Consider the following 27021-nt stretch of genomic DNA (forward strand, 5'->3'; position numbering starts at 1 on the left):
CCATGGGAGGCACTAAGACCAGAGAGGATCTGAGAGCTTCAAGGGGACAATCATTGGGATTGTCCGCTGTCCCTTGTTGTGCCAGAACCTTGTGAGTGCCTACAGGAATGGGTGACTGAGAGCTGAGCACTTGAGATGAGGGACGTCGGAATAGAGCCAGTCAAGGCACTATGTGGCTGTGATCTGACCCATTGTTCATATGGTCCAACTTATTTCTCTTGTCTTTGAAGGGGTTGCTTCTCAAAATCCTCTGGTAAAATGTCAGTGGGGTGGCTAAGGAGATGGCTTAGTAAGTAAGGGGTGATTGCCACTGGGTTCAATCCTAAGGACCTACATGGTAGACAGAGAGAACCAATTCCTGCATGTTGTCCTCTGACCTCTACACACACTTGTGAAAAAATATCATGTCGTTAGGGAAGATTGCATTGCATGTGAGATGAGGGAGTGAAGAGGCTAAGGTTGGGTCCAGTGGAGGTTGCTACCTCTAGGCCACTTTGCCTGTAGCCATCTCCGGCTGTATCATTGGCATTTAGGAGATTTATTTGTGCTTTGGAGCAATTTCACTCATTAGGAGCAATCAAAGTTAGGTTTGGGGTGGAGTCATAGTATAATTTTATAATTATAAGAGCTTTGAGTTCTACAGATTGGTGGCTTCGCTGACTTTCCTTATGTGTCAATTTAATGATTTGATCTGCTACTCTGCCCTTCATCCCCTCTCATGGTCATTAAAAAGATCTTTGTGATTTCCACATGTGAGGGAAATTACCCGATACTTTCAGAGTCTGGATAATTTAACATGGTGATCTCCAGTTCCATCTATTTTCCTGAGAATGACATGATTTCATTCTATTGTGAATATACCACGGTTTCATTATCCATTGTCTACTGATGGATACCTAGGTTGGTGCCATGACCTGGGTATCATGAATAGTGTTACAGTTAACACTGTAAACAGATTTCTGATTTGTATTCTGACCTCATTGCTTTTGGATAAATACCCAGGAGTGCTATAGTGGTAGGTCTATTTTTAGTAATTTAAGGAATTTCCGTACTGATTTCTGAAGTGGTTGGGTTAAGTGTATGGGGATTATTAGTTTGTGGCTTTTGTTTTAACCTTGTTAAAACTTCTAAGAATGACTGATTCAGCTTTTGTTTCTAAACATTTTATAAAACAGCTTTTGATGTAGGTACTGCATTTATTTAAAATTACCTCTGTTAATTAATCTGCTTTCCTTTGCATTTTTTGGTGTTTGTTTGTCTCTCTGCATGGCCTTGGCTTCCTGCAACTCACTTAGTAGATCACTCTGGCATCGAACTCACATGTCTGCTTCTGCCTCCTCCTGACTGTGGGATATAAGGTGTGTGCCACCACAGCCTAAAATGGTTAATGATTTGTGGATGGTATTGTTAAGTGGGAATTCTGCAGAAGAGGAGCTCACGGTATCTCCTCTGTGTGCACAATGAAGTATGCACATACGTATCACTTCCAGTGTCTAAAGGAACCTAAGATGAATAATTTTTCTTCTTTGAGGCAGTTTTGTTTAGCCCAGGTTATATTTAATTAGTTAGAATAATCTGACATCTAATCCTCCTACTTCCCCTTCCGTGGCTGAATTCCAGGCATGTGGCCCTGTAGCTGATGTTTGTGCAGCTGGGGATGGACCCTAGGACTTTGTGCATACTAAGTGTAGATGCAAAACCACAGCTCTCATCTTAAAGAGAATAAAAAATAGCTTATTCTGGAGCCATTTTGAGTGAGCATGGCCTGGGAACATAGACTTGGGTTACCCTAAATTCCATGTTCCAGTGTGTTGATGGGTATGTCAGAGAGGTGGGTACAAGGAGTTGGGAAGAGCTTTTCTATAGGCCTAAGATGCTATCTGAATTCTTAGCATTTGAATTGGGGGAAACTAGTATTCTCCTAAGTCAATAGATTATAAAATGTTTTTTAATCTATTGTCACAAGATACTGATTCTAATACAGAGGTGGACAAGGAATGACTGTTTCAGAGGCCAGAACTTAGCCCAAGATAAGCGTACTTAGCCTCTGGACCTGAACATGTTTACCTCCACAGTTCTGACATTCTAGTCAGCCATCAGTCTCTGTGGGTAAGACAGATTCTGTTTTACTTCATAGTCAGATGCAGCTTCTTTCTAGGAGTTTTTGTTCCCATTGTAAAGCACTTGACCAATTGAGCTACAATTACTCAGCCCATAGATGAATCTTTTGAGGTTCATCTCTCAATGTATATGATGAATCATTGTTTTATGTTAAAATAAATTTATGATTCTTGTCTGGACCACTTAGGAGTGTTTCTCAAAGTGGGGCCCAGGGACTTGAGAGATTCTTTAGAAATCATTGTTAAAGATACTTATTCCAAAGATTCAGAAATTTGAAGAGCTGGGAGAGCCAGTTCACATCAGGGGTCTCACTGCTCGGGAGCCTGAGGCAGAGGGATTGATTTGAGGCCAGCTGGAGCTATAGCAAGTTCTAGGCCCAAAATACACAGAGAGGTCTACAAAACTGTGTCCAAAGACCTTTCCCCAAGTACATCTGGAAAATTAAATGCTTTCAAATAGTGGATAGGGGCTTCCTGATGTCATAGTGAATCAGGGAGAAAAGAACTCACTAGGCTGGCCTGATCTCAGAGATCTGCCTGCCTCTGCCTCCCAAATGTTGGGATTGAAAGTACCCACCACTCCTGCCCTAGTGGAGGTTTTTTAGCCCTTTATCTAGTCAGAGGCAGAATTGCTCCTGCGGAAAGGCCTGTCTAAGAGGAAGATTTAGTCTGGATTTCAACATATTTATTTTAGTTAGGAAGGGAAGACTTGGTAGTTAATATTTAGCTTTAGGCCGGTGTTGCCAGTTAGAAGGGATTCCACCCTCTGTAGTAGGTTTAGCTGGACTGTGCTTTGAGGTTTGTCCCTTCTCAGTGTCTAATGTCTGCTTGTTATCAGGTCTGCTGCTAAAGAGGACAGTTTGCTGCTTCAAGGCATCTGGGAAACAGGCCTCGTTGAGTCTGATTAACAAGGGGAGCTTCCTAACCAGGCACGAATATTTTTATCACGGGCTTCTATTTAAAAACCAGCCAACCAATTAATAAAATGGTGTTGTGGTATTTTATATCAGAAATAGCATATAAAGTTCTGGGAAAAAGCAGTTCTGTGTGACTCATCCAGTGAGGCTGGCTATCATTTAAGTTCAGGGAGAGATGAGGTTATGTAATATATGTCAATATGTATAAATTTCAAAAATTCTTATGAAATACTCTTAGAGATTCAATGGATGTTTGAGTAACTTCCTTCCATGAGTAAAGGGAGGTGCTGAAGAGTGAAGAGGTTTCTGGAATATGAAGACTATTGAAGTGGTTAAGCACTCCTGACGTGCAGTGGCTTATTAGCTACTTGATTATGAATGTTTACCAAGTATAGATTAAATCCCACGAGCACAGAAAATGCAGTTGATTTGCTGCTGTCTGTCAATGTCCAGCTAAGTGCCAGGCAGACAGAGTGAGTCCTTGGTGGTTATCAGATGACTGAACAAACTGATGGGAATGTGGTTCACTTTACGGAAACCCAAGACTGCCCCAACAGTCTCAAACAATGTGAGTATACATGACAGAAGAGAGGAGCAAAGTCGAGCAGCATTTTTTATTGATTTTTTTAAAATTTACATTTCATATGTTATCCCCTTTCCCAGTTTCCTGTCCATAAACCCCCATCCCACCCCCGGGGCAGCATTTCTATCACACAAACCTTTCCAGGAACTCAGAAAGCTCCTGTCAGAGATCTTAGCTACTTTTTCCTAAGCCAGTTTGCTTTTGAATTTTTTCTCTAGCTCCATTATCCATTCCACACTCTTTAATTTCTATTCATTTTATATTACTGTTGCATGTTATAGTTTTCATTTCCAAATAATGGACTTAAATTCGCGTTAGTCAAGCAGAGCATGTTTTTTAAGGCCCTTCAGATTGGTATGTAAGAAATAAAACATGCTCCTTCCAAGTAAATCTGATTCTTTCAAATACATTGGCAAACATTCCTAAATATTATCAGCTTATCTTAAAAATCTATCCATATTGAATAGCTTAAAGAAATTTCGCCTTATTGAGAAAACTCTTTTTCTTAGATTAGTTACTGAGAAGTATTTCTAGAGACATCTGCTTGTGACAGTTAAACCAGAAAGCATGACAGGGATGTACAAGTGGAAGCACCTGCAAAGAATGCCTCTGCTTTGAGGACACGCACGCGCTCTAGGTTGTGGATGGACAGATATCCCCAGTTACTCACATGGTTTCTGCTCGGCTGGAGAACGTCTGTGCTCCTCCTCCAAGCTCCGCCGCGCTTGGTGTTCAGTTTCCCCTTAGCAGGTGGAGACTTCTTGAAGCAATTCTTTAGTTCTTATTATTTTATTTGAGAGAGAGAGAGAGACAGAGAGAGACAGAGAGACAGACAGAGACAGAGAGACAGACAGAGACAGAGAGACAGACAGACAGACAGAGACAGACACCGACCAGAGAGAGGAGAGGGGAGAGGGGGAATGTGAATGTGGCTTCATGTCTGCCACAGTGCATTTGTGGAGTCAGAGAACAACCTTGTTGTCTGTCCTCACTTCACCTGTTTGAGACCAGGTCTATGTTTTCCCACTGCGTATGCTTGGCTGGTCTGCAAGCTCTGGGGATCCCCAGTGTGTCCCTCTCAGCCTCCCATCGGAGTGCTGGGTCACACATGTTCATCTCTGCCTGTCTGGCTTTTATGTGTGTGGCTCAGGTCCTCACATTTGTGTTGAAAACTCTTGTTCCCACTGAACAACCTCTCTGGCTCATAGGAAAATCCTTTAGACATTAAATCCTTCACTAAAGTTAGGATACAAATCCACTATATATTTCATAAACACTTAGCATCTTTAGAACATTTCTGGTTGCACTTACAGTAAAAAAAGGAAGTATTTTTTAATTTAAAAAAGGAAAAGAGGTAGAAGCAAATTAAATGTAGAGTAAGCAGATAAATTATGGTATGTCATGCAAACATTATATTCCAAGTGTTCTTTATTATGAAAGCAATGTTTTTAATTCAATACTGAGTCTAAAAGCCAAATATGAATAGATTGTAATTTCTTTCAAAAGTATGCAAATGAGGGTGGTTGGCTGGTTCAGTGGTAAAGTGCTTGGCACGCAAGCATTGAGGGGCCTGAGTCTGAATCCCTAGAACCCATGTAAAAGTCAGGTGTGATGGTGCATGCCTGGAACCCCGTGCTGGGAAGGGCAGAGATAGGATTTCTGAGGCCGGCCTGCTAGCCAGCAGTCTACCTGAATGTGCAAGCCCCAGTGGAGTAGAGACCTTGTCCTGGAAGTAAGGTATGAGCAGTTGAGGAAGGCTCTGCATGCTGACCTCTGGCCTCCCTGTACAGATGTGCACACACAAACAACACGCACAAAGTGTGTACAGGAAAGGTGCCATGATGGTTTACATGCCATCTAGCTGCTGCCGCCATGCATGTGTATTCTTCCTGTTAATGCTCATATTGACCCTAGTGCTGAGCTAGGTGCTATTGTTATCTGCTTTACAGATAAGGAAACTGAGGTACAGAAAGGTTACTTGCTCATAGTTATAGACACTGACTCCAAGGAAATAGACCAAAACACCTTTGGATAAAGGGATGTTGCTCAGTTCATTCTTTTGCATCCATAATATATTGGTGGATTTGTCCCTACAACTCATGAAGCTGAAAATAACATTTGAAAATTTATAGCCTGTTTGAAATCTAGAGACGTATCAGTATGAGGGATTTGTAGATTTTATTTCAAAAATAACATTTCTTTATACTTAAGACAGAAATCAATCTTGTTTAAGAGGGGAATGTGGTATACTGTTGTACCATAGTACAGTGGCTGAGCGTGTGACAACGATGGGCCAGGAGAAAGTGTTTTCCTTCTGTTTCTTCTCTTTTCTTTCAAATAAATCTGCGTTGCATGGATTGCTCTCACATTCTGGGCTCATCCAAGCAAGTAGCTAGGATGATAAGCTTGTACCATTGTAATCTGTTTAGAAAAATAAAAAGGGTTGTTTTCATAGCAATTTTCCTTTTCTGTTGAGTGTGAGTGGGTGTGTGAGCGTGTAGGTATCAGGGAAGGCTTCAGACTTTTCTGTTGAGTGTGAGTGGGTGTGTGAGTGTGTAGGTATCAGGGAAGGCTTCAGACTCCCTGGGGCTAGCGCTGCAGTTTGCTTCAAGTCACTTGACTCAGTGCTGGGTGTTGAACAGCAGTCCCCTGCAAAAGCAACAAGTCCTCTTAATCCCCGGCCTTCTCTTCACCCCTCACCTCCAAACGGGCATTTTCAAAGATTCTGTCAGCAGGACAAGTGGTACAAATCTCAGCACTGGGAGGCTAAGGAGTGCAGTCTTGAGTTCCAGACCCATCAGGGCTATATACCACGTCTTTTTAAAAAAAGTTTCCATCACAGTGAGGCGGTAAGTGACCAATGAGGTAACTGACCTGATCTAGACACGATCCACTGTATGTGCATGTGTGGAAACATCACACAGGACCTTAATGTGTACTTTGTTTATGCTCTTATGTTATCAGTTAAAAAATACATTTTAGATGCAGGCTGATTTCTGTAGGTTCAAGGCTAGGTAGGGCTAGATGGTGAGGACCTGTCTCAAAAAACAAACACTAAATCTTAAGACTCCATAAAAAGAGGAAATTTTATACATACCACTACCTTCTATCAAGACAAAAATAATTATCACTTAGCTTATGTTTTGACAATTTTCTTTTATGCCAAGGAAAGCAAGCTCACTAGGAAGCTTTAGCTTTAAAGTCCAGCTTTAGCTAAACTGGCCTTTGTTACAGCAGCCTTGGCTCGTAGGCTTTAGCAACAGGAAGAGAAACTATAGTGCATCTCCAGGAAACCTGTGTCTTCCTCCCTGTAAGTGTAGCCACTGAAGGCAGAAGGTCTGAGGAGTGGGGTGTCTGTTGCCTCACCCTGCCTGCCTGCTTTCTACTGGCTCTCACTTCTGTCATTGTGGTCCCTTTGGATCCATTTGCCTGCCATCCAAGCAAACAGGAAATCCTGGCTAGCTAGCTGGCTCGCTTTCTCCTCCCCCTCCTCCCCTTCTGACGTGGTGCTCAGTGTGCGCAGGGAGAACTGTGTGCTTGCCTATGCTCCCGGTCTTTGTCTTCATCTAATGAGATGGCCTTTCACGCTTTCTAGTCTTTTTGTTCCTGCCTGGCAAGATATATATGGCTTCTTCATTTCTTTGGTTTTGAATTCATTAGTTTTGAGGTCAAGGTAGAAATGATTGTTTTGAGAAAAGTGAGAAAGCTGTGGGATCATAGGAGATGGTCAGATACTCTGAATCCATGGAGAGACAGCCCTGTGATACTCCAGTACAGGACTGTGTTTGTTTTTGTAGGACAGGTCACCACTGCAGTAGCTTCAAGGACACACCCATCGCCTCTGAACTTTGTGCAGCCTTCCCTTCCTTCCTTTCTCTTTCTCTCCCTTCTTTTCCCTCACCCTCTGTCTGTTTGTGCTTGGTTTGTCTGTGGCTTAAGTAGCTCAGCCTAACTTCAAACTAGCAACGTAGTCAAGGATAGCCATCTAATGCGTCCACATACTAAGATTATAGTCATGTGTCTCTATGCTTGACTGTTTTTTAACATAAACCAAACTGGAGTACATTGGAAAACACTTGAAAATATATGTGCACAATAAAAAGGAGAGGCATTTATTTACTAGAGTAGCATGGTGATGGGCAGGAGAGGAATTAAGTCATGATTGGCTTCAGAGCCACCCAGAGAACATGTCCCTCTTCCCAATTTGTGTAGGCTAGGGTTCAGACAGCTCCTGGTAGTCTAGTGACTAGTGGTGTTGGCATGCCCAAATTTCTCTGCAAGGGTTCTATGGGTGCTTTCTCTTAAGATGGTATCTCTGGCTGGGCACATATAGACAGTTTGCGTGTATCATGGCTATTGACTTAGAACCTGTTATGTATTCAAGTTTCTGCTATACTGTCTGTTCTTGATTCTGAAGATCTACTTACACGTATTAAAGAAAAGCTTTCAGGTTTTGGCCTGACTTTGGAAAACATTTTTCTTTTTAAATTATATACATACATACTGTAACTGCCTTCAGACACACCAGAAGAGGGCATCAGATCCCTTTACAGATGGTTGTGAGCCACCATGTGGTTGCTGGGAATTGAACTCAAGACCTCTGGAAGAGCAGTCAGTGCTCTTAACCATTGAGCCATCTCTCCAGCCCTGGAAACCATTTTTCACACTTTTTTTTTCTTCTTTTTCTTTTTTCTTTTTTTTTCGGAGCTTGGGACCGAACCCAGGGCCTTGCGCTTGCTAGGCAAGCACTCTACCACTGAGCTAAATCCCCAACCCCGGAAACCATTTTTCAAATGTGCAATTATATATTGGTATCTCTAATTTTTTTCCTCTAGAGAAGCCTGTGTGTAATTAAAAATGACCTTGGTTAGTTTGAGGTAGTTTTAAATCTTAACATGAAGATAGGTTTCATTTATTTTAGTGAAATGAAAACCAAAATATATTTTAATAGTGGCCCGGCCTACCAAAGCTTTTATGAATGAATATTGTGATATATGAACTAAAATGCCAATGCAGAAGTGGACTATCAGATTCCATTTGAAGGCCATCTGAGATACAGCACTGCTTCAGTGTGAATTTTCCAAACGAAAGGACCATGTAGTATGATGTTTGGGGTTTGGGTATGAATATACATAGATAAATAGATATTTCTGTGTTACATGTGTTGAGATATTCTTTTAGAGTATTACTTATATTTTGTTCGTATAATTTTTTGTCAGTCATCTTCTATTTTAAAGTCATACTTATTTTGTTTTTGTCTTCCTGTATAACTTTTGCATTTTGTGCCTTACTGTAGAGAGGCCTTTGCTGTCTCAGGATTATAAACATTTGATCCCAAATTTTCTCATTATTATTATTTTTTAGTTTAAGAAAATGTTTATCTGCCCAATCAGTTTCAAGTTATAAATAAAGCGTGACTGTCACATCCCCCCATGTAGGAGTACAAAACTACCCCGTTATTATTTGTTGAACAGTGTGCTGGCTATGTTTTATGTTAGCTTGATACAGGCTAGGGAGGAGGGAACCTCCATTTAGAAAACGCCTGTACCAGACTGCCTATTCAGTAAATTTGTCGAACATTTTCTTGATTAGTGATTGATGAGGGAGGGTCCAGCCCACTGAGGGTGGTGCCACCCTGGGCAGGTGGCCATGCGTTATGTAAGACAGCAGGGTGAGGGCAGGCCAGTGCCCTGTGTTCCTCTGGGCTCTGCAGCACTTTCTGTCTCCAGGCTCCTGCCTTCACTTCCTCAGCGGTGGAAGTTTTGAGCTGAAATACCCCTTTCCTCCCAGAGCAGATTGTGGTCCTAGTGTGTAGAAACCCTAACAGAGACAGATGGTGTTATCTTTCCCTCATTGACTTATTTTTGTTATGCTTTTAATTTTTATAAATAGGCGACCTAGCTTTATAGTTTTGTACTATTTACAATATTATAATATTTAGTTCTTCTTTTCCTAAACATTTCTTAATTAACCTTGAAAAGTCCTTTACTTTTCTAGAGTAAGATTATAGTCTCCTAAATTTTGCCTTGGCTTTATCTTTATTTGTAGCTGATGCATTCAGTAATCTCTACCTTCTCTTTGCTCTCGTTTCAGAGCCCTGTGTATGGAAATCCACAGGAGACAGCTCAGGGCAGAAGAGTGGTCATTTCTCACAATATGGATCGAGCTCTGAAAGACGGTGAGCATGGCCTGGTTGCTGTGTAAAGCAGTCACTGTTGTCAGAGGGAATTCGTAATCTCTGGTTTATCTATCCTTCCTACAGCAGGAGGACTTTTTCACAAGTTTCTGTTTGAAGATTGGGTGCATCTGTGTTTTGGTCAAATGGAAGTGGTTTAAATGTTTACAGAGTAGAAGTTCCAGGTCCCACGAAGCTAACTAGCATAGGAGAGATTGATCTACAATATGAAGTGCACGTGTGCTGCTCTATTCGCCAACTGGTCTCATTCTAGACACTGCCTGGCGGGTGTATGTTAGGGTCGTGGACTCAGTGCGCTCTGGAACAGATCAGTGTAAGGAGGGTCAGTGAGCGATAGCCTCTCTAGAGTGGAGAACATGCAAATGAGGTTTGCATGGAAAGGCCTTAGGAACAATTGCAAAGTACACTATGGTATCTAAATATTAATGTTCATTAATATTAACGTGGAGATGCCATGCAGTTTGAAGATCAAATTACATCTTTAATGAGTATTGAAATCAGGTTTCTAAACATTGATTTCAGTTATTAGACATGGAGAAAGCTAAGAGGGATTGGATAATACACAGATAAGTACTTTTTATTTGGCATAGTTCACAGAAATATTTAAATCTGAGGATGAGTACAACAGAAGTAGAGATGTAGTTTGAAAATTTGAATTTTTGAATTTTAAAAACTATCATTTAATATTAGTAATGTTTCTTTTAGTGATGAATATAAAATGAATATAAATGACTTTTCTAAGATTTGCTGGATTTAAAATTTGACTTTTATTATTCAAAACCTCATGGTTTTGCTGGGTGTGGCAGGGCACGCCTTTAATCCCAGCATTTGGGAGGCAGAGGCAGGCAGATCTGCATAGTAAGATTCTGTTTCTACAAAACAAAACAAAACTTTAAAACGAATTTTATTTTCGCTTATGTGTGTGCGTGTGTTGTGTGTAAGTGCAGATGTACATGTACCATGCTGTGATGTGGAAGTCGGAGGATAACTTTGGGAGTTCATTATTTTCTTCTGCCATCATGGGCCCTGGAAATTTAATTCAGGTTGTCTGACTTGCACAGTGAAATGCCTTTAATCACTGACGAATGTTGGAGGCTCTGTGCCAATTAGAAATATTTGTTTTTATTCTATGCACTTGCGTGTGAAGACCTGCATGTATGCATATGCATCACATGTGTGTCTGGTGCGTATGGAGAGCAGAAGAGGATATTCAGACTCCTGGGGCAGGATTTACAACTGTTGTGAACCAGCCGATGTGGGTGCTGGGAGCTGAACCTGGGCTCTGCCAGGGCAGCATGTACTGTAAACACTGAGCCAACTCTCTAGTTCCTGCCCCAACTGTTGATTTTTCTTCACTGCCTTAAGATCCCCTCCCCCTGCAGAATTGGTAGTTGTTGCATATAGGAAGAGTAGTCTGATAGAATGGAATCGTCACCTGTGTGGTGCTGAGGCGAGGCTCGCTGGTTTAGAGCACTGGCTGCTCATGCAGAGGGCCTGGATTTGGTTTCCAGCACACACCGAGTGGCTCACAGCTATCTGTGTAACTAGTTTCAGAGGATCTTACACTCTCTTCTCTGACCCCCATGGGCACCACACATGCACATGGTTCACAGACAGACATGCAGCCAAACACTCATACATATAAAGTAAAAATAAAGCTTTAAAAATGTTTAAAAAATTTCACTCTACAGACTGTGTTTTAACCTTCTGTTTGAAAGCTGATTGCTGTCTCATTGTCTGCTGTGCCATGTTTTACTTGCTCACCCACTGATGGGCATTCGGGGTACTTCTATTTGGGGCCATTGTAAATGCCAAAACCATGGTGCCTTTTGAATTTTGGAAGACCTAAAAATGTCTTCGCAGTTCTTTGAGCATTACCCTTTCTTTTCTCTTGGCTGGGCCAGTTTGTTTCAGCAGCCTTTGTGTGTGTGGGCTTAGGAAAAAACTGAGGCCTTGACAGAAATAAGCGACACATTGCCCTTAGCAGTGGCTTCTTCTGAAAGGAAAGTGTCTTACAAAGCCTTTGCGTAGAAGCTTTGCCTAATTATTTGGTATTTCTTAAAGCACACTTGATGGCTTGCTTTCTTTTTTAAACTTGTTTTTTATTAATGTATCACTTATATATCTCAAGGAGATTCTGTGTGATAATTCAGTTTATTGTACAGTTGGTACTAACTTAGTCCAGCCTTTTCCATTCGGATAGTATTCTCTGTGCTACCCTGAGGTTGACGTTTTTTGGATTTTTCTCTTTTGTAGCTCAGCTTCTGTTATCTGTTAGGCAGCATTGTTAAGCAGCTCCTTAAGAATCAAAAGTCCTTTGTTCTATGTAAGATGGTTTTTGGGAAATTGAACATCACATCCTCTACCAAAATGAGAGCTGCTGGCTGCCGTAACAATAGATTTTGGAGTGCATTTACCCATTTGGCAGCAGTGAATAAGAACAGGCACAAACAGGCACAAACTAGAATCACCGTGTGAATTTATGCTGACTCTAGAACTGTGTTGGGAAAGCTGAGAGATTATAGAAGCGTTTAGAGACAGCCAGAGTGAGTGCAGTTTGTGTCTTTGCAGTATACTTTCTTTTTCTAACCCATAGCACCAGTATATTTATTTAGACCACAGTGAGGAATAGAGACTTGGTGTTGATGAAGACAGTCTGTGCTCAGGAAAACTTAAGTGACAGCGTGTTCTCCATGACTGCAGCTGTTCACCTGCAGTTGATGTGAACCACTCAGAAAAGATGTAAAAATTATCCCGAAGCTAATTTTAACTAGATAATATTGTTCCATTTGCCTTTATAAATTTATGTCATTGCCTTTGAAATGTATCATTTAAAACAATGTAATCAAAGAGTTCAGTGAGGTCAATCGTGTGTGTGGTGCAAATATAAACATGTCCATCGGGAAGGACTGTGCAGCTCAGCGCAGGTGAGGAGTTCCTAGTGTCTTTACATACTGAATTACAAGAACAAAAAGTAGATGTCAGCCGGAACAGCAAAACCGAGCTTCACAGGCTAGAAGTGAACTGTTGGCAACCTGCTGGCAAGGGGGCGGGAACTGGTGTGGTAGAGCATGGTTGCCATGGAGACAGCCAACTGCTCTCCAATGGACTTGAGGCCCGCTTTTCAGGAGGGAAGTTAGGCTCTGAGTTCTCTTTTAAAAGATTTTAGTAAGTGGGCTGAGCGATCACACAATTGGTAAAATGTTTACCAAACAAGCATAAGGAGCTACCATTCAGATAAAAGCCAGACTCAGTGGCATACGTCTCTAATCCTTGTACCTCACTGGCTGGTGACCCTAGCTAAATCAGAAAGCTCCAGGTCCAGTAAGGTGCCCTGCCTGTGTTTAAAACAAAGTGGAGAACAAATACGGGAGACAGACACTGCCCTCTGCCCTCTACACACAGCATGGGCATATATGTATACAACTTCTTGTCCATTTTTGTGTTTGTGTGGGTCTGTATAGCTAAGCAATGTTTATTTCAGAGCATGTTCCAGTGCCAGTCACACTGCCATGTTCCCCCCCTTGTTGGTCATGCGCTAAACCTGTGACACTGAAAGCCCGCCCCCAATTAAATGTTTTCTTATAAAATCTGCCTTGGTCATGGTGTCTCTTCACAGCAGTAGAGCAGAGAGTAGGCTAGCACACTGAGCAGAACTTACTATAAAGTTACTACATCTTCTATAATTTCACTTAACTCTCTGCTACAACCTGAAATTAACTTTTAAATATCTTTGTGTGTTAATGATAGGGGGACATCCATCATCACACAGGTCTGGAGGCCAGAGGATACTTTTAGGAGCTTCTTCTCTCTTTTCGAAAACCTTGTTGAAACAGTCTCTTGTTTCTTACTTTTTTGCAGTCTTAGTTGGCCTGGTGAGTTTCTGACCAATTTTTCTGTCTCCTCCTTCTCCCTTGGTGCAAAAGTGTTGGCATTGCAGATGTGTGTCACAGCACTCAGCCGTGACCTGGGTACCAAGGATCAGACGCAGTTTGACAGGCCGGCATGGCAAGCACTTTAGCCACTGAGCATCTCCCTGACCCAGAAATTGAATCTTAACAGAAAGGAAAAGTGTTCTACTTAGTGTATGCTTAGGCTTCAGAATTATTAGTTTAAATTTCTGTGGTATGAAAACTCAGTTTAGTGCTCGCTTAGGCAGCACTTGTGCTAAACTTGGAACGATACAGAGAGGTTAGCATGGCCCCTGCTCAAGGATGACACGTAAATTCGTGAAGTGATCCATACTTAAAAAGAAAAGAAAAGAAAACTTAGTTTAATACAAAAAGCAAGGGATCAACCAAACAGTGGACTCTCAACTGCGACTATTCCTTGGCATTGCAGACGAGGTCCTTAGGAGATCATCTAGGTTTTGTCATCTTAGTCGACTAGATCTGCACTGTATGACTGCCTGTTGGTCAGCTCTGTTGCTTTTATTGAGTTTGTCTATATGTTGGCTTGAGCAGAACCTCTTTCCTAGGATGTCTGTCCGTGCTGTGCCTCCTGTTGTGCTTTCTAGAGGAAGTTTACAAAGTGCTGTCTGTGGCTTATTTCTCCATATGACTGTGATTTAGAGAAGTCAGGTGAACAGTGGGAAAGGACACTGATTCTTGTTCTCTTGTCTGCCACTCTTACTGCTGTCCTTTTCTGCTCATGCACATGGGGGACCACGATGTGCAGAGAAGGACAGGAGGGTGGCCTTGCTGCCTGCACATTATCTTCCCTCTAGCCTCAGTTTCCTGACTGCTCACTTGCTGTGGAGGAACCCTGTTCTACTTGTTTGTCACTAGGAAATGAGATTATAGTCATCTTGGTCCAGTTTTCACCTTAAAGCCTTGTATCTGGCCCAGAAAATGTCTCTGCCTTCTTAATGGAATCACTCAGTTCAAGATGAGGTACAGCGACTGCAAAAGCTAACTAAGTAGCTTAACAGCGGTCTGATCAGATGTCTGGATGTTAACGTAAAAATCCTGAGAATCCTCAGAGCACATCTGTTGATGGCTTTTCCTCATGTTTGACTGTTGCTGATGTGGCCGCCGGTTCCACCTTGCATAACAGAGCTATAAGATGCTGTTTAATGAACGGTTGGAGACTGTAGTAGCATCTTCCCCGTCTTTCTCTTTGGAAGGTAATCGTTCTCAGCCAGAAGGTAACAATGAAGCCATTGGAATCACCTTTTCACTTAAGGTTTGGCGTATGTAAATGCCAACAACATTTTTATGTTTCACGTGTGGTTTTTTGTTTGTCTGTGCGGCTGTCTGTCTCTGACTATCTGTCTTCTGACTGTTAAAGACAGGGTTTCTTTAGATAGCCCTCACCGGCCTAGAACTTGCAATGTAGATCAGTCCTCCGACTCTCAGAGATCTGCCTATTCTGTCTCCCAATGGTTGGGATTAAAGGTGGGCAGTACTCTACTAGGCATAGAGTAGTGTTTGAAATAGAAAAGCTTTGAGAAATAAGTGATTTAAAAATGCCAGTAAGCTTTGCGTTCTTGAGCTGAGCAGTATTATGTGACTAAATATGTCTCCCCATGCCACTTGGAGGTGACATCATTTATGCCAGATGTCGGTTTACTGTTCAGAAGTCCTTTCTTGAGTATACTCACATTAACTTTACAGTCTTTCTGTATTAAGTAAAGTGGTGATGTCTATCACAGACAACTAGTAGACCTACGATGTGACTTTTGAGCTCCAACAACTTGAATGTTCATTTGTGATTGTTGTAACTATAAAATATGCACCAGATTTCAAAGCATGGTTTAAAAAGTAATGAAAATATTTAATTTTAAATGAGGCTACTTAATATAAAAGTATATTATATGAAAGGAATGTATTATTAATTTTACCTGTTTTTAGTCTATTAATATGGGTAGCAGAAAAATGTAAAAGCACACATACATATTTTCATGTTTCTAGTAGATGGGACTACCCTAGAACTAGAGGTAGTCTCCAAGTTGCCCAGTGCAGGTAGCTGGCCACACATGCTGACTGTGTGGTGCTGGGTTGTGGGACCGTTCTTGTATTGTTGTTCGGTATTGTTGGGGTCTTACTAGGAGACAGAATACTGAATCTCTTATGGAACTGAATGTAGCGAATCACAGTCCTGAACCATGGCTTAAGTACTAAAGGGTAAAGAACTCTACAAAGATTATAGGTAAGGAGGCAGGGTACCTTAGGATGGAATAAACGTGACAGAAGTGTCTTTTCTTCATGTGAGCTTAGGGGTCTTATTGGAGAAGCATGACCTTGGCCTAATCGGCGAGTGAGAAGATTACCCAGTGTATTAATACATAGTGTATTCTGTGTATTTCAGTACGTCAAGGGCATCAAGATCAAGACTTTACAACTAGACTGTATGAGACCTGAGACATTCCATTTTAACTTGAATCAGAGAGTCTCTTGATCCTTTCCCTTGTTCAGTGTCCTCCCCACCATGTTTAGACAATGAACTGCCTCAATGTTTGCAACTTTGACCCAGCTTTGCTCATTCCTCAGTGTTCGACTACAGTTACAGAGACTACATTCTCTCCTGGTACGGCAACCTCAGCAGAGATGATGGGCAGCTCTACCATTTGCTCTTGGATGACTTCTGGGATATTGCCAAGCAGATTCGCTACAGGCTGAGTCACGTGGATGTGGTTAAAGTTGTCTGTAATGATATTGTAAAGGCTTTGCTCACTCACTTCTGTGACCTGAAAGCTGCTACTGCCAGGTAAGTGTGTGACATGGTGTTTTAGTTAGGGTTCCATTGCTGCGAGGAGACACCATGACCAAGCAACTCTTACAACAGCAAACATGTACACGCGGCTGCTTACAGTTCAGAAGTCCAGGCCATTCTCATCATGGTAGGAAGCATGCATTGTGCAGGCAGCCGAGAGTCCTCATCTTGATCAGAAAGCAGCCAGGAGAAGACGGTGCCAACTGGTCATACTTGAGCATATGTATGAGACCTCCAAGCCTTGCCTCCACAGTGACACACTTCCTCTAACAAGGCCACACTCCTAATAGTACCACTTTCCATGGGCCAAGCGTATTCAAACTCTACAGTCAGCAAACCTTCCCTCTTCCTCATTAAAACATTCCTCATTTTGAGGAGATAAAATGAGGTAATACTTTAGAATGGTCTGCCTGCTTGACTTGGAATGTAGACATTTTGAAGAGAAATAGTCACAATGTAGTGAGAAAGTAGGTTTCTTAATTACTTTGTGACAGAAAATTGCCTTATAGATATATAGATATATATAGATATAGATTATGAGTAATTTATGCAGTATACTAATGATGAGCTAACAAGTGCCATTCTGAACTTACAATATTCTGGGTACCTAAAAATGAAACAAATACACTATTTTATAGTGTGATGTAGAATCAGTGAGCTTAGAAATTTGAGGAAGAATATAGCTCATATTTCTTTTTGTGTTTCTGTTAAGAGCTCAATTGAATCACAGTGGCCTGAAAATTATTCTTTAAAGAGAATCCCCCTGTGGGTGTATCTTTGCTTTACGCAGCACCTTTTCTTACAAGCATGCAGTGCATTCTACCCTCCCTCCCTGTGCCTGCCTACCTCGCTGTCACATCTCTACTTGGTAGTTGTTTGCTCCCCTAGAGCTTCCGTGCTGGGGAGTCATCATGATTTTATGGACTATGTGAAGAACTAGAAACCACAAATGAAAGATGGGATCTTTGTCTTCCTGAGACCTAACTCACTTTAGTATGATTCTCTCCAGCTGCATCCACAGTCCTACAATCAACACAACTTCATTCTTCACGAATGCAGTTCAGAAGTTTGCATTGTTTGTATATGCCACATTTTCTTTATCCATTACCCTGTCATTTGCCTCTAGATAGGTCCTATAGCCTAGCTATTTTAACTTTTTATTATGTTTTTAACTCTTTGCAAGTTTCCATACATTTATAAAATGTATTTTAATCAGATCCATCTACCATTACCTCTTCCCTCCCCCATGTTCCCCAGCCCATTCCTCTCAATTTTATGTCCTCCTTTTCTTTTTTGTTTTGAGATCCATTAGTGCTACCCATAAGCACGGGGTATGTGGCCATCCATTGGGGTTCAAGCAGCTTACCAGCAGCCATGTCCCCAGAGGAGAGTCACTTTTCCTCCATCCCTCAGCAGCTGTCATCTGCTGCTCCTCCAATAGAGGTGGGCTTTCACTATGAGTTGTGAGTGCAGTGGCTCTGTCATGTCTGGAAGCATTTTGTAGCTCATCCCCACGTCCACTGGCTCCTTCCTTGCCCTCCTCCCATAAGGTCCTGAGCTTTGGGTGTCGGGCAGTGGATACAAATGGCCCACAAGAGCTGAGCACTCAGTCAGTTATATTCAGCATTGTGACCAGAAATGAGTCTGCATCCACCTTCACTGCAAAGAGAAGCCTCTCTGACCGAAGTTGAGAGCAGCACAAATCTGTGGGTGTAAACAAATATTTAACAGCATGGCCATTTAGTAAAACATCAGTAGGTTCCCACCAAGACCTAAAACTTCCCTAGTCTTGGGCATCTGACCAAGTTACAGTACCAGGCACAAAAGCCTTCCTGTGGAGCAGGCCTCATAGCCAGTCTGAAAGCAGTCTGTTGTGCCCATAACTGTCATGTCAGTATCACACCAGGGTACATCTTGCCTGGAAGGTCAGACTTTGTAGCATGTGGGCCCACAGCTAGATGTAATCATTGATGTCTTTTCTCTCCCAGCAACCTGCACAGCACCTCCCAGCACTCCAAAAACTAGTCGGCAGGGAGAGTCTTCTAGTCAGGGAGGCTCGTTTCTCTATGTCCTGCTTCCAGAGTGAACGGTGGCTTCAGTGGTAGTGTCCTTTCATTGCTCTGCTGGGTAACAAAAGTAATGGTGGTAGCCTGCCTTACCCTGAGTGCGTCTGGACCCTGACAGTAGCTCAGTGAGAGGTGCCCTGAGCCTGGCAGTGAGATCTTCAATTGATGGCCGATGCCTTCGGGGAACACTGTGTCTACTTGTCAGTTATACTCAGCATTTTATCCATATTCCCCTTCAATGCATGTAGAAAATAGTGGGTTTCTCTAAGGCTTCTTCATGTAGCTAGTTTAGTCTCCCTGCCTTCTCCTCTCCCCACTTTTCCTATCTCTGCTCTAACTCTTTAACTCTGAGTATAGCCTCCACACTTTTCATATCACCAGTGTTGTGATTTTTCCTTGTGTTGGAAAATCATGTTTCTACGAAGCCTTTTTATGTACCTTTTATGTTTGTTATGCCACCCCACCCCTAATACCTCATTTCCCTCTGTCCCATCTGCTTCCATGTTTCTTCTTCTCTACTCTCATTTTACCTGTATTTTACCATTTCCCCTTCACTTAAGACACTCACCCTCAGTGGCCTGTTTCTAGTCTTCCTGGCCTGCTCCAGATCGAACACAGCAAATGATGCCAAGTACGACTGACGTGTGAGAGGGAACATATAGCACCGTCTTTCTGGGGCAGAGCGGTCACTCAATATCGTGCTTTCCAGTCTGTCCACTTACCTTCAGAGCTCACTCACTTTTACAGCAGAGTAATATCCAGTTGTGTTATATACCACAATATCCTTAAAATGCATTGGCTGATGGGCAGCTTGGTTGATTCTGTTTCTTAGCTATTGTGAATTGAGCTGCACTACAACTTAGGTGTTTTTAGGGTGCTGTGGAGAGCAGTGATGTGCATTAGGTGTGTCTAGGGTGCTGTGGAGAGCAGTGATGTGCATTAGGTGTGTTTAGGGTGCTGTGGAGAGCAGTGACGTGCATTAGGTGTGTTTAGGTGCTGTGGAGAGCAGTGATGTGCAACTGTTTGTGTTCTATGTTGACTGTAGTCATTTGGACATAGGTAAGAGTGATATGTTGTTGGGTCGTATGGTAGATCTAAGCTTAGGTTGTTTTTAAAGATATTTATTTATTTAGTGTGTGTGTGTGCATGTGCATGCGTGCACGCACACTCAGTTCTTCAGGCTTGTGTGGCAAGCACTTTTACTTGCCGAGCCATCTCCTGGGCTCTGATTTTTGTTTTTTGAGGAACCCCCACACTGACGTCTTTATATTCCCACCAGCACTGTGTCAGTAGTCTGTCTGTGTCTGCTCTTGCTGCTCGCATTTCTATTACATGCTTTTCTAGTGACTGCCATTCTGACTAGGTCGAGATGGAATCTCAGTGTAGTTTTAATTTGTATCTCTCTGATACCTACTGATGTTCTGAAAACTCCGAGGAACATAATGTTAGCACTTGTGAGCTCTTAATTAGAGAATTGGTTTCATTTTGAGAAAGGTGTGTGTGTGTGTGTACCTGACTTTGGAGGACTTTGGCAGGGCTATTTCTATGCTTAGAACAAATCACTTTCCTGGGCTTGTTAGTACTTTAAATTTGCACTACGCTCTCAAGTGAGTGCAAGGATGATGAATCTGGGCCCATGGGACTTACAGAGTGTGGTCCACAGAAGTGAGTAGCTCTGCCCTTTGGGTCGTGCAGTTGTTTGGCGTGGCTCTGAGATGACGTCAAGATTGCTTATGCTTGGTTTCAGGAACGTCAGTCTTGGCTTCCTCGTGAGCTCAGGTTCTCCTCTCAGGAGCTCTGCGCTGAGTTTATCACATGATGGCCGCTGTTCTGGCCGCACACTGCCCTGGCAGTGCACTGGCCGCTAAGAGTAGCAGCTATCCGTTCTTACTCACTCAGTTTCTCCTGCTATGCTGTCTTCTCTCCCCAGGTCTGCCAGCCTTAGGCTGCTGAGGCCAAAATCCAGAGCCATTACATTCCTTCTGCGTCCCCACTGTTACCCGCTTGCTGCTCCTGCACTTTGCAAGCTGTTCCAACTGGGATGCATAGTGAGAAGTCCATTTCGGTTGTGCCTCACTTTCATAAAATGGTAGTCTTTTAGCTGTGATAACTGATGGTATTTTTTCCTGTAACACTTTTATTTAAATGTCATTTGAGACTAATTCAATTTTATCATCTTATTACTTAGGCACAGTCTGTCAGAAAAACATTACCATAGGACCATGATCCTTAGAATTATTTATCTGAGCATAGCCCTATAATCTTTAAAGCTACCAAACTTCAAGCAAACTTCTTTTGTTCATGTGGTCCACATCTAGTGGTGTGCTGTAGCCACCCTGCACTGGCAGGTGACAGATGATGGCATAGCCCCTCACAATTCAGGCCATTTACTCTGTGGGATGGGGAAATACTTCCACTCGGAATTCTGTCCTGTGGAAAACTGATTGCCAGCCTCGCTTATTGTTTCCATTACATTCATCAGTATTTATAACTTCAGATATTTAAGCCAAGATGCTTTTCAAGTACAAGTTTACATTGTGTTCTCTTTGGAAAATCCTGCTAGTGATTTTGGAAATCCACTTGTGAGTGAAAAGAGAAAAATGACATTTTACGTGGTAGCAAAATAACAATGAACGCAGCGTTGGCCTTGCAGGTCCCCTAAAGGGACAAGGGGAGCCTCTCCTGCACCTGCTGTGTGTTGTGAAACTACCTTCTGGCAGACAGTGTGTGTGGTTAGAAAGTGAAACAGGATCCTTAGGCCCTCCCTGTGGTCTTGGCAGCTTATGTCCTCCTTTAGGCCTTGGAGTTTTTTCAGTGTGTAGTTTCTGTGGTGCCCATCAGCAAAAGTATCCCAGGGTTCTGCCCAGCTAGCAGTCACCAAAGTCTCACTGGAATTCATAGGGGCTTGTTTCAAAGTGCTCAAGTTACACTCATTAGAGGACAGTATTTTAAATGTTTATTTCAGCTAGAAGAAATAGATTTAGGAGAAAGGGACACATGGTTAGAGAAACCTAGTGTGTTTATGAATATCTGATCTCAACATAAGAGTATGTTTTTTCCTGAGGTGTGTACGCGCTTCTGAGAGCTGCTGTAGGAGACGAGGTCAGCCCCGTCGTAAGAGAAGCATGAGAATGGTGGAGAGGACAGAGTCTCTGCTAGAAGTGCTGACCCTTCAGGCTTGGAGGGCTTTTCAGTTTATTTCATTGCCTTTCCCTGCATCCCAGACTGGCTTCCAGTGAACCATGTAGCTGAACTTCTCACCTCTCGCCTCACCTCTGAAGTTACAGGTGTATGCCGCCACCTCAGTTTAGCTGTGTTGGGTAGCGACCCCTGGTAACCTCTGAACCAGCTGAGCTACAGGCCCCTCGTTTTCCATTCCTTGTTGCCTTAGTTGATGATAAAAATGTAGGGAAAAAATGAAGAGAGATCTCTACCCGTATTCTCTACAGTTGCAGATGCTTGAAAGAGTGGCAGTTACTACTAGCACTGCTCATCTGGGTGGTTTGTTCTGGAGAACAACTGTTACCGATGTAGCATTATAAAAAGCACACAGTCAGACGCACACAGTGAGCGTCATGCCTGTCTGGCAGCTCTGGGTTCTTGTCCTGTAAATCTCACTGGTGGACAGGTCTCTGTGGGCTGCAAACTGATGTGGGTGCCTGGGAAGCCCACCCTTGAGTTGGTGACTGTCAGGAAAATAGTTAATTGCAGTAATAAAGGAAAGGCATCCTTTGCCTGGCTGCTAGGTGGTGGTTGAAGGCAGGTTTCCAGTCAGCCAGTGCTTATTTCTAGCCTGCCAGTCTGCTGCTGCTGTAAGCCAGTCCAGTTCACATTTAAAGCCTGCTCTGCCTCCTCGTCCTTTGTCCTGTCTGTCTTGTCTCGGTGTGGTTCAGAAAGTCTAAGAAAGATTGCCTTTATACTTTTAATCCAATAGCATTTTTAAAATTTTAACTCTCCTTACAATCTATGTTTTGTGTGCTTGTGAAACATGGGCTTCTTATTTGAGGGAACGTCTTTATTCACATATTTTCTTTCTTTACTTCTGCCGTGTTTTCCCCTGTGCCTTTCAATCTCGGACTATAGTGTAGCCTAGCACAGACCCGAGAGGGAGACAGGTGGAACAAGAGCTGGTTCCCCCATTTATCACTTCCGTGACTTTGTTCATCCCTACTCTCTCAGATCTTCATTTCTTCGCCTGTACAATGGTAGTGCTCATCTCTCCCTCTTGGTGTGGGTGGGAGGGTCAGCTCATACTGTACCTGTGAACCATATCAAAGTTACTGACCTCGTCCCTATTCAAGGAGTGAGGACTAGAGGTACTAGTAAGGACTGCAGTGGTTGGCCAACACCACCAGAGGCAGGATGCTGCAGTTGGTTACAGCTCACCAGAAGCTGGGTGGACTTGCTCACCCCTCGTGGCCATGCTTTGTGAGCCCTCTCTGTTCACAAACAGTACCAATACTCACCTCCTAAAGGTGTCACTGAGGTGAGTGTCCTGCAGAGTTTTCAGAGAGTCTACGGGAATCAGGTGGGAAGTGGTTTGTACAGTGAGCATATTGGGCCAGCCCTCTCTGGTGTTGGTTTCTTAGTTTTTCCCTAACTCAGCTATTAGGAAGGAGGGAGATTTGTGACACTTTTATGAACATTCAGGGCCCAGCTGATGCATAGGCTGAGTATTATCTAAAGAGGCTTCTCTTGTAAAAGTAGATGTTTTTGCTGTCTTCCCCCAACAAGTACCAACCAAATGTGTATTTGAAGGATTAGCTGTTCCGGGGCTTGAGAGGTCCGAGGAATAGCATCTCAGTCTTACTGTATGGAAACAGTGGCTCCAGCTAGCTTAAAATGAATGGAGATACCTGCAGGGTCCCACCACACCCAGGCTCTCAAGCAGAGTTAATGCTTTACTATTGAGCTGCAGCCCCAGGCCACTCCTTTATTTTAAAAAAAAATTTAAAGAGGATCTTAATAAGTTATGAAGGCTGGCATTGACTTCATTCTGTGGCCCTGGCAGGCCTTGAACTCACAATTGTAGGCGTGGTATCATATCTTGTTGGTTGGCTGTTTTGTGTTTTTAAAAGACAGGATCTTACAGCCTAAAATGAATCAGAACTACCTCCTGAGTACTGGTATAGCGCACCACCGTGCTTTCCTTCAGATACCGTTTAAAAAGTCAGCATGGAGACCAGAATGTAGACTATCTAGGATGCATGTAGCCTGCATCTGTTTCAAAGGCAGCCTATAAATGGGGCACAGCAGTGCATATCTGTAGTCCCAGCACTGGGAGACAGAGGCGGGAGGACCAGGACTTGAGTGTTATTCTAATGCTGCACAACAAATTCAAGGTTAGCCTGGGCTACAAGAACCCTGTCAAAAGTAAATCAATAAAAATAAACATCAGCAGAGGTGCTCATATAGAAAGCCTTACTCAGAAAATGTCTTCACGTCACTGGCTTTGCACATTACGACAGAATTCTTCTGGGTTATTACAGCAGGCAGAGAAGGAAATTGTTCTTTTTTTTGGTGTACATCTTCCAGTTAGTTCACTCTCTAGTGTAAGAAGTCACAGTGGACTCTTGAGAGGCAGGAATTGTAAAGATACCAATGTGCACTTCATGATTCACTTCCTGTGTAGCCCTTACTGTGTTCTGTACTCTAGAGCATTTGCTCAGTATCGGCCTCTTGTTACTATAGAATCTTTGTCACATATCTGCAGTAATACATAGTAGGAAAATTACCACTCCAAGATGCCAAAGAAAAGAAAAGGTTAGACTGATCTTTCTGCTACTCTTCACTCTTCTGAGTCCTCCACAATAGTGGTTCTGGGGTGACCTAGTGCTGACAGGGACCCATACCACGGCTGCAAAGTACCTGGGAGCCTCACCCATGTGATTTGCATCGCTTTGGGAGCATTAAGCAACAGACTCTTTCTCCATAGAATTAATCCAGACTTATTATCCTACAATTTCTTCATAAAAAAAGTGGCTCATGATACTTTATGCTTTGTTAGTTTTAAAAATGACGCTGTGAATCACATTTGAGACAAATTGTTTCTCCTCTATTTGGGAGGGTGCCGTCTTCCATCAAGTGCACAGCTCCATGCGGGTGTGCATGGAGTGGGGAGGGAGAAAGGAACGTCTACCTAGCCAGCAACATCAGCTGAGTCAGTCCCTGTGGTCAGTGGCTGACAGATGCCAAAGCCTGATTGCTTTCACATCCAACCTTTAATCTTCGCACTCAGGAGGAAGAGGCAAATGCATCTCTGAGTTTGAGGCCAGCCTGGTCTACAGAATGAGTTCCAGGCTGGCAAATAAATAAGCAAACACAAGCAAACAAACAATAAATGAGATTCATCTGGAAACTTGAAGGTTGTTTAGTTAAAGAAATGTACATACCATTTTGAATTGTTACTAATGTTTGGAAGTTCTTATGACCTTTCATACTACTAAAGGTAGTTATCATGGTTGCCTTTGAAAGTACAGGGAGGCCACATTGTTTTCTGTTGTTGTGGTAAACACTGACCGGAGTGGTTTATTTGGTTTACACTTCCTGAACTCAGTTTGAGGGAAGTCAGGCCAGGAGCTCAAGAAAGACCTCAAAGCAGAAACTGAAGCAGACACCATGGAGGAACACATTTTAATGTCTGGCTCTCCAAGACTGGCTCAGCTTGCTGTCTTATACACTCCAGGATCACCTGCTCAGGGTAGGCATGGCACATTTGCTCCATTGACTGGAGATAGAGCGTAGTAGTTAGAGCCCTTGTGGCTCTTCCAAAGGACCCGGTTTGATTCCCAGCTCATGGAGACTCGCAACCATCTACAACTTCAGTGCCAGGAGATCCAACACCTTTTCCTGGTCTTCTAGAGTACCAGGCATGCATGTGGTGCACAGACATAAACACAAGCAAAGTATCCACAAACCTAACATGAAAGTAACTTTAGAAGTAGAAAAGGAAGGACAGAAGGATGGAAGGATAGATAGATGGAGGGAGGGAGGGAGGGAGGGAGGGAAGGAAGAAGGGAAGGGAAGGCAAACCCTCACTTAGCTACCCTCTTCCTGGGTGACTCTAATTGTGCCATGTTTACCAAAACTAACGATGACATCATACATTCATTCACTGCAGCACAGGCTGTCCAGATCAATCCATGTTTAAGGAAAGTATTGATTATTGGAACTTCTGAGGAGGCAGCAGTTATTAAAATCAATGTGTTGCTCATTTGGATTTTTTTTACCTAATAATATGTAATTGAATTGTTTCTGAACATCTCTCTCTCCTCCTCCTTTTCTCTTCCTCCCTCTCTCTCTCCCTCCCTCTCTCCCTTCCTCCCTATCTATCCTTTTATTTAAATTTTTTAATCTTTTTTACAGTCCAGTCTTTATTCCCCTCTCAGTCTGCCCTCTGACTGTTCCTCATACTATACCTCATCCTATACCTCCCCCCCCACCCCCTCCCCTGTCTCCAAGAGGATGTTCCCATCCCCCCACCCCCACCTCACCAGACCTCTCCATTCCCTGGGGCCTCCACAGTCTTGCCAGGGTTAGGTGCATTTCTCTTACTGAGTCCAGACAAGGCAATCCACTGCTGTATGTGTGCTGGAGGCCTCATATCAGCTAGTGTATGCTGCCTGGTTGGTGGCTCAGTGTCTGAGAGGTCTCAGGGGTCTGGGTTAGTTGAGACTGCCGGTCTTCCTATGGGGTCACCCTCCTCCTCAACTTCTTCCAGCCTTTCCCTAATTCAACCACAAGGCTCACTATTCTGGGTCAGAGTTTTTGGCTGTGGGATAGTAACCCCACCCCTCCACTTGATGTTCTGTCTTTCTATTCTTTCAGACATGAAGAACAGCCAAGGCCTTTTGTGTTGCATGCATGCTTGAAGGACTCACACGATGAAGTAAGATTCCTTCAAACGTGTTCTCAGGTTCTGGTGTTTTGCCTTCTCCCTTCGAAGGATATCCAGTCTCTCAGCTTACGTACAATGCTCGCAGAGATTCTCACAACAAAAGGTAGACCACCAAATTAATCAAATTAATTAAATTAATTAAAATTAATACCACCAATGTGATGACTGTTTAAACAAATGTGCTATATCCTATGATTATATTTCATAGAGCATTGTGCAGATCTTATGTATTGCAGACCATGTGGGTTGTAAGGGAGTTTAGACATTTCACATTCTCCTCTCACATAGCTTTGGCCATACTTGGTTTGAAACGTTTTTATCTGTATTTAAAAATTCATATCTATATTGCTGATGCCATTAATTTTGACATAGGAAAAAGCCACTCTTCATGTATGTATGAGACATACTCATTTGGAATAGATTTTGAGTTATCTAGGCCAGTAGAAATACATTAAGAATACCCACACATATACACAGAATCTCTCTCAACGTTCACTTATACTTTTTCTTTAAGTTTCATTGGTAGTG

The 27021-nt window shown here is 42.7% G+C and overlaps 2 protein-coding genes and 1 non-coding gene across 4 annotated transcripts in view; all 3 read left to right on the forward strand.

The window, feature by feature from the left end:
• Erich1 (glutamate-rich 1) overlaps nt 1-27021 on the forward strand; it is a gene marked incomplete at its 5' end in the record, with an annotated part of 52793804 nt that overhangs the window by 23382698 nt on the left and 29384085 nt on the right.
• Snx25 (sorting nexin 25) overlaps nt 1-27021 on the forward strand; it is a 103556-nt gene that overhangs the window by 12538 nt on the left and 63997 nt on the right. For all 3 annotated transcript variants that reach the window (NM_001432812.1, XM_087588346.1, NM_001432813.1), the window contains exons 2-4: nt 9714-9798; nt 16308-16524; nt 26424-26596. In NM_001432812.1, coding sequence (NP_001419741.1) covers nt 9714-9798; nt 16308-16524; nt 26424-26596 — 475 coding nt within the window. The remainder of the gene's footprint in view (nt 1-9713; nt 9799-16307; nt 16525-26423; nt 26597-27021) is intronic.
• LOC120097653 (U6 spliceosomal RNA) lies at nt 13960-14065 on the forward strand. The gene has a single exon (XR_015640577.1). It is a non-coding gene; the product is annotated as a U6 spliceosomal RNA (small nuclear RNA).

Source organism: Rattus norvegicus, chromosome 16, assembly GCF_021556685.1.
Source record: "Rattus norvegicus strain SHRSP/BbbUtx chromosome 16, alternate assembly SHRSP_T2T, whole genome shotgun sequence".
Lineage (NCBI taxonomy): Eukaryota > Metazoa > Chordata > Mammalia > Rodentia > Muridae > Rattus > Rattus norvegicus.